Source organism: Notamacropus eugenii, chromosome 3 (genome assembly GCF_028372415.1).
Source record: "Notamacropus eugenii isolate mMacEug1 chromosome 3, mMacEug1.pri_v2, whole genome shotgun sequence".
Taxonomy (NCBI): Eukaryota; Metazoa; Chordata; class Mammalia; order Diprotodontia; family Macropodidae; genus Notamacropus; species Notamacropus eugenii.
Genome location: NC_092874.1, coordinates 45,340,938 through 45,348,825, shown reverse-complemented (window position 1 = coordinate 45,348,825; position 7,888 = coordinate 45,340,938). Strand labels below are relative to the sequence as shown.

Genomic DNA, 7,888 nt, shown 5'->3' with positions numbered 1-7,888 from the left:
ATGATCAAATGTCAATCTTTTATGCCTGTATGGGCATAGGGACCATGTCTTGAATCTCCACATCTCCCCTAGTAGTTATCATGGCACCCTGCACTCAGAGGGTATTCACCAAAATGTTCACTGAATTGACCAAACCTTTTGTCCATTGTATCCAGCACATATGTACACAGGCCCACTGCGCAATAACAGAAATTCACATTTCTAAAGTGCTTTGCAGTTTATGAAGCCTTTGGGCCCAACACTTCTCAAGGCTGTTTATCACTCACATTAACTCAATCATTTAACACTTCTAAATCCCCCACTTCCCCTACTCCTTGATTTCAAGGAGGGTGGAGAGGAGCTCACAAATCAATCAATGAGCATCCTGGGATTTGATCCTGGGTAAGGGCACGTTCATAGCTAAGGATACTATTCATAGGTAGCTGACCCCTCCAAAATATAGTGTTGACTTGTACATAAAGGCATTATTCAAATTTTTGAAATGATTATTTCCTTTGTATATCTCCCTATCTTCTGGTCTGACGGACCTTCAAGATTTCTTCTCTTCTCCTGATTTACCTTCTGATGAATTTCAGTTTCAAGTGGCAGATACCCAGAAATTCTGACAGCCCACTAAGAGGATTAAAGAGGCATTAACTGATGTCATTAAGTAGAAGGTGAGAGCAGGAAGGGATCTTCTAGATCACCTAGGCTAGAGGTTCTTAATCTTCATGTCATAGGTCCCTTCGGCAGTCATTCTGGGGAAGTCTATGAATCCATTCGCAAAATAATGGTGCTACGTGTATAAAGCAAAACACAAAGGATTATAAAGAAAACCAACTACATTTAGTTATTATAATACCCAAAGAAAATTGTAGAACTTAGGTCAAGAACCTCTGATCTGGTCCATTTTACAAAATAAAGGAACAGAGAAAAACAGAAATGGAGCAACTCTAATTCCTGTTTGTAGAAAGTAAATGGAACCAAGTGTGGCCCTAGAAAAGAATGCACCTCCCTCCACTTGTTAGGCATAGAATGCTCCATCAATGGTCAGATATACAAGAACTGGCAGTTTTGCTAAACTACTTTTCTTGTGATTTTTGTTAAGGATTTCTGGGTATGGGAGAAGTGGAGAATATTTAGACATGAATGTGAGATAAAAAAAAACTTTTTAACTTTAAAAAAGATAATGGAAAAGTTAGGCATTATTCCTACTTCCATAACTTCACTCCTTCCATGTCCAAAGACTCTACACTCTGAAGAGGGAGGCTGCTTAGAGCCATACTGGGTGACATGGGGAATATTGTGATTTTGGCTGCAGGGTTACCTTGGGCTCATATTCATTAATGTGTTTAAGTAGTAAAACACCTGTATACGCACAAAGGGGGACAAGGAGAATTTTGTAATGAAGGTGGTCAGTGTCTTTAGGTCAGGAAAAATGGATGTTACAATATTAGTAGGTGTGAAATAAATATTTCAACATGTTGCTGCTGTTGAATCATTTCAGTTGTGTCTGACTCTTTGTGTGACCCCATGTGGGGTTATCTTGGCAAAGATATTGGAGTGGTTTGCTATTTCCTTCTCTAGCTCATTTCAGAGATGAGGAAACTGAGGCAAATAGGGTCACACAGCTAGAAAGTGGCTGAGGCTGGATTTGAACTCAGGAAGATGAGTCTTCCTGATTCCAAATCCTGTGTTCTATCCACTGAAGCACCACCTAGCTATCCATCTCAACATGGTTCATTATTTTTTATATATAATATTACATGTCACTTATATTACATACATATATACATATGTACACACATTTACAAATTAAGGGAAGTGAAAATACACATACCAGTTGGTGTTCTCAGAGTTCCTCAGAAAAGAAGTTAAAAAAAAGATCACACACTTCTGAATACTACACCAGATCACTCAAGCTTATTTTATTGATACTCATTAGATAAGAAAATTTTATTGTAGCATTTGATGCATTTTACAACACACCGTCAGGGAGTGGTTGTATAATGTCTACCATTTATTCTGTAGGCTAAAGTCTGTTATGCCTCCCAAGTGGATGATTTGTTATTATATTTTTAATTCCCTCATGGTAATGTATGGTCGGTTATTTGCTCTGGGTACTTAAAATGGTCCATTCAGTCTGTGGGTTTTCTGTTGTTATCCTATCTAGCTACAGGTTTAAGATACATTCAAAAAAAAAGATAGTTAAGTTATCTGCAGTAAGTGCACACGTACAACAGCAGATCGAGCTGAAGACACACTTTTACTAAAATGTCTTAGGTTTAGAGAATAAATAGGAGTTTGAAAACATGAGCCACGCTTATTTGTATGCTTTCCCTCAAAACATCTAAGTGTCCATGATACTATGTGGTCTCCCTTCGGGACGGACAACTCTTTTTATCAGATGGGCAAAGACGACGGTATTATTTATGCAAAAGATCATCAGTACTAATTCTTCAAGTAAGAGTTTGGAAGAAATGGCAACAATGCTGCTACAACATAAAGTGTGGTAACTGATTATAATAAATAAACCACCTTCTTGGAAGGAAACATTTTATAGTGTAAAGAAAACCAAACGGACTAGATGATGTTTAAAAGCGGATAAACTATGTACAGACATACATACAATAGGGAGTCAATAGTAAAGGTAATTTTTGTAGGCATTACTTACCTAGGTTGAGTATGTTATGATACGCTCTTGTTGTTATGGCTGGACATGTAATACTAAGATTCCTCAACTTAATGTTAGCAGGATTTTTGGTTCATGTTTCTGAATTGTATCTTGATATTTTGATTTTCACCTTACTCACTTCTGTGTGTGCATACATGGGTATGTGTTTGTTTATAAATAAGACCACTATGCTTCCAATTCACTATTTGCAGCACTCAACAGAACCTACCTTTTTGTTCATTTTTCATTCTGTCCAAAAGAGACTCCATCTTTTTCCAAGCACAAGACACAAAGGTAAACGGAAAGTGGAAAAACAAGAACAGCCCATAGGCTAGAAAAATCACATTGATACAACGCCCTCTGTTGAAGAGAGGGAGAAAATTCATGGGCATTAAGTGGTCGCACCTTGAAGCTGCTCAAGTGTTTGGATTTCAAAAGTGGCTACTGTGGAAAAGGCAAGGATATGGATCATATGAAAATCCCACAGTCCTGCTTTTTGAAATAGTCTGATTTTCTGCAAGTGAAACCTAACGATCAAAATTCTACAGCCTCTCTCCTTCATACCATTGTGCTATCACTCAGTTTTGCTGAGGTCTTCCCATCCCTGCTAATACACTTTCTCCAGAACACCCCTACATTTTCCTCTTTAGGTCCTCTGATTTACGTAAGGATCTTTGGCTCGGATCATTAGACTATTTTTGCTTAGTGGCTGTGGTTCCCAGAAACCAGTTGCCATTTTCCCTGATGCAAGATGAAAATAACCTTGTGACATGTGTATTTCAGTGCCATGAGAGCACATGGTAACATGATGCTCAACCAGCACCATGATTTGCCTGCATTTTGCAAAATGTGTTTAAAGGAAAAAGGTGGGTCGGGTTTTTTTAATCCATACATTCTCGTTCTTTCCAGACTTTTGGCCTACCTGTGGATTATAGAAATGGGATTTCAAGTTTTCTGCATGAGGAAAATACAAATATTTCCCTCCAAAGACACAATCTTTCATCCAGGTAAAGGAGCCATGGGCTCTGAAGAACCTAGACCATTGGCAGAAGCAAAATAAAATCAGGCTGTCTCAACACAAATACAGATTTAGTAAAGGGCCGAAGCTGGCTGCTTCATTTTGTACATAGTAAAGGATCAGGCTCATGACATTTTCATCTAGGAAACAGAATGTTAGTCCACCCAGAATGAAGACACACTGGGATTGGTGTCATCTGACAAGCGTTCCACCCTGACTATACCATGCCTACAATCACAGTCAACAAGCTAAAGGATTTACTTCCCCCCAACCACAGGATAATAACTGGTTTCCATTTTCAGTGCATCTTTAAAGGAAAGAAAAGAAAAAATAAAAATAAAAAAAGACCTGTCAAAGGTCAGCAAGTTAAATCCTTAATACAGCAATTGCAGCGCTGGGCCATTTCTTATGATATCTGAAGAGTAATAAAATTAAATACAAGGTCTCTGATACATATTTACATACTATACAAAGTTTACACTCTTCTCCCATTAGGCACAAGGTTGATTTGTCTACTCAGGAGGATTGAGAGAGAGACAGAGAGACAGAGGCAGGGAAGGGTGGGGCGGTGTGGAGCAGAGTGAGAAGGGAGGTCAGAGGACTGGGAGGTTCAAAGAAAATATTTTTTGTTTTTGTTTTTTTCTTAAAAAAAAAAAAGGAACCAAATTCCTCTCATCGCAAGCTTGTCTGTTTTGGAAGCTTGGCACCCATCAGGATGCCAGAAGTAAGAGTCACAGGGGCTTTCATCTGCATGCTGGACCCCACCATGGTGGGGAAGCTGCGGTTCCTTCGAATCCCAGAGTTTAGCTGAAGGCCTCCAATGGCACTCGTGACAACGGGACAGCCGAGGGGAAGGCCCTCGGGCCCAAGGGCCCTCGTTGGCCCCTGGGGCCCACAGACAAGAGGTCCCTGATTTTCTGCCAAAGCAGGGGCGTGGGGGCGCCCTGAGTTCACGACCTTGGCTATGCCAAACCGCTTGACTTTGTCCACCAGATTGAGATTGGAGACAGACACCTCCGTCTGGCTCTCACTGTTTCTGATGTTCTTTTTCTCCCTCACTTCCTTCAGGATGGAGCTGGCTGGTTTGGAGGCCAAAAAGTTGTCATAAGGGGGGCTGGTACATTTGAAGTCGAAGGATGGTGGGGAAGATAGTGGTGTCTGCATAGGTGAATTTGGAGGGGTGGAAGGGATCACAGCCATTTTAGGGGAGTATGGGTTCAAGAGGGTGCTCTTGCCGGCCCGGTCCCAGCTCTGGGGATTGTACACGGCCGCGGAAATGCCCCTCTCCTTCAGCAGCCACACCAGTCCAAGGGATGTGCTCATTGTGGTGGTGGATTCCCGGAGGTTGGTGAAAGACTCAGCCAGACTCAGTCGCCGGGGAGTGCATGGCGTGCCCACTGGGGTGGACTTCAAGTTGCTAGAATTGCCACAAGCTGGAGTCGGTGCTGAGTTAAGGCTAAAAGGAAAAAAAAAATCAGACCTAGTTATTCAACATGAAACACCCTCAGAATCCTGGGGGAGATTACTATGTCAATTTATACCAATCAGTTTATGCTGGGTTGAGCCAAAATGGTACAGTCTTAAGCACCATTTGAGCAAAACTGAAGCCTAAACAGTCAAAAAGTGCACTGAGACTTCTGGGACACCCAGAATCAACCTACAAACAGAATGTAAACTCTGAAGGCAGGGCTTCTTTAATTTTTGTATTATCTCCAGCGCCTTGCCCAGAGCGGATGCTTCATAATTGCTTCTGGAAAAGATGAATGAATGTATTGAACGCCAGCCCTGGACAAAACTGTAAAATCCATTACCTCCAACAATCTCTTTGTAAAGTCTTTTCTTCTTTCTCCCCTCTATGTAATAGCCCTTTAACGGGGGTCCAGCGACCTTCCTCCATACAACAAAATAACAGAGATAACAACTGGCATTTAAATATTACTCTAAAGTTTATAAAGTGAAAAATGTCTTATCTAATTTAAATTTCATAATAACATTATAGGATAAGTATTACAGTTATTATCCCCATTTTACAGATGAGGAAACTGAAGTTCAGAGATGTTAGGTGTATGTCCAAGGTCATATAGTTACCAGCTCTTCCTGACTGTCCAACACACCACCACATTGTCAAAAGCTTAAGGGAAAATACATCCAAGAAAAGTGATACATTGATTTAAAGTCACTCTACTGTCCAAAAAGCATGAGATTTCACTGGAGTGGGCACTCCCTTCCACAAAGGCAAAATGCCCCTATTCCAAAGGAGCCTTTCCCCCCATTGTCAGTAGTCTTGATGTCATTCATCTTAGGATCCTCTATTTTCTTTCTCTCTCTCTCTCTCTCTCTCTCTCTCTCTCTCTCTCTCTCTCTCTCTCTCTCTCTCTCTCTCTCTGTCTCTGTCTCTGTCTCTGTCTCTCTCCAAACATAAGAATAAATGTAGCTTCTATTCCAGTATTGTGGTGAAAATGAGAAACATTCTTTTATCTGTCCCAGTCTCTCCATTTTTCCCCTTTCCCAATTCTGTTCTGGCAGCCTTATATAGAATCAGCCTGAATAGATCTGAACAAGGCATATGAGAAAGACTGATCTCCCAGTGTGGTCTAGGACTCATAAGTGAGTTCTATTGCCAGATCTATCACTTAGCATAGCTGTCTGATGTTAGATCAAATCACTCCTCTGGGCCTCAGTTTCCATATTTCTAAGTAGGGTACTCTGAGTGGGAAGGAGTTTTGACTGGACCTGACCTCAGATCTCTTTCTGTGCTAAAATTCTGCACATTTGAGTGACTTTCTTGTACCATTTGGGCAGTTCTCACACACTAGGTTTTCCTGACCTTTGCACCGCTGGGTGGGGTTGCTAATCAGTCTTATCAAACAGGTGAGCACAGACTAAAGTGCATTTCCTTAACATCTTTTTGTTTTTATGGGCAAAAGAACTGATGTGAAGTTGAGTAAAAGAGAAGAAAATCAGGAAGTGGGTCATGTTGCTCCATGGCTTTCTCCACTTGAGTGACACTGAGAAGAATCTAACCTTATTTATAGGTTTTTACCTCTTCTATTCTTGCCATGGCTGGTGTTTGCATAAGGCGAATAGACAGTGTGGTTTTGGGAAAGCTAAAAAGGTACCTTGCTGCTTGATGGTACTTCCCTCTTATCTCTTTCCCCACCTCCAAGTCCTCCCAATCAAAAATTGCTCTCATACAGGTCATTTCTAATTTGGTGTGAAGAGAAGCAATGATGTCTCGTTGTGATATAAAGATGCTTCTGTGTTCTCAAATGTTATGCCAGCAGGGAACCATCTTGGCTAGGCCTTACCCATTGGAAAGGCTTTGAACCCAGGTCTGGTAACAAAACTGTAGGAAATCTATCCTTAACCAGTTCTGTCTGACCACAGCTACAAAACATAAACATGAACAGTCAACTAAGGAAGAACACAGTACAGGTTTAATAAATGGAAAGAAAGAGGAGAGGAAGAAAATGGATAAAGGGACAGAGAGGAAGGAAAAGGAAGGGAAGGAGGAGGGAGGGAAGAAGGAAGAGAAAGAAGAGGAAAAATGATGGAAAAGGAAGAGATGAGAAGAGAGAGGGAAGGAGAAAGAGGAGAGGATGAGAAAGGAGGAAGGAAAAGGAGAGAGAGGAAAGAGGAAGGAAGAGAGGAAGAAGGAAGCAAAAAGGGAAGAAAAGAAGGGAGGGAGGAAGAAAGGGGGGGAAGGAGGAAGGGAGTGGAGTAAGGGAGACAATGAAGCAAAAACACTTCCAGTGCAGTTCATCCTGCTGACAAACCCGGGAGTATGGAATCACAACTTATTTCCTTTCACCACCTGGTGGACCGATCTGTAACTGCCAAAGCTACCTCTAAAAGCCGCACTGATGAGCACTCCCACTGGAATCAGCCATAACTTAGTGAATGCTTGAAAAAGAAGGCTTCTTGATCAGAAGCAGGAAGGTGCCATGGTCTGCTGACTGCCCTGTATATTCACAGAGCAGATGAGAGAAAGAACTGTATGATCCGAGAGAAATCTTGCGTAAGTTCTCTGAACGAGTGGAGAGTCTGGGAAGCCACGGATGAAAGATGCTTACAACTTAAAGATGTGTGAGCCTCAAAATGTAAGTTTAAGAACTTCAAATCAAAGCTGCATCACCTTTGGTTTGTTAGTCCGTGAGAGTAGAATGAACAGCCAACATGCACACCACCACGTAAACACAAAAGCATCATCGCACTAG

General features: G+C 41.4%; 1 protein-coding gene across 16 annotated transcripts in view; it reads right to left on the bottom strand.

Moving 5' to 3' along the window:
- Positions 1-1,880: 1,880 nt before the first annotated feature.
- Positions 1,881-7,888, bottom strand: part of TRAK1 (trafficking kinesin protein 1) — a 139,363-nt gene continuing 133,355 nt past the window's right edge. For 9 of the 16 annotated variants that reach the window (XM_072651454.1, XM_072651452.1, XM_072651440.1 and 6 more), the window contains 2 exons: positions 7,807-7,884; positions 1,881-5,127 (listed from right to left, as the gene is read on the bottom strand). In XM_072651454.1, the coding sequence (XP_072507555.1) occupies positions 4,344-5,127; positions 7,807-7,884 (862 nt within the window). In that variant the 3' untranslated portion in view covers positions 1,881-4,343. The remainder of the gene's footprint in view (positions 5,128-7,806; positions 7,885-7,888) is intronic. The other 7 variants (XM_072651441.1, XM_072651446.1, XM_072651450.1 and 4 more) reach the window with 1 other exon arrangement.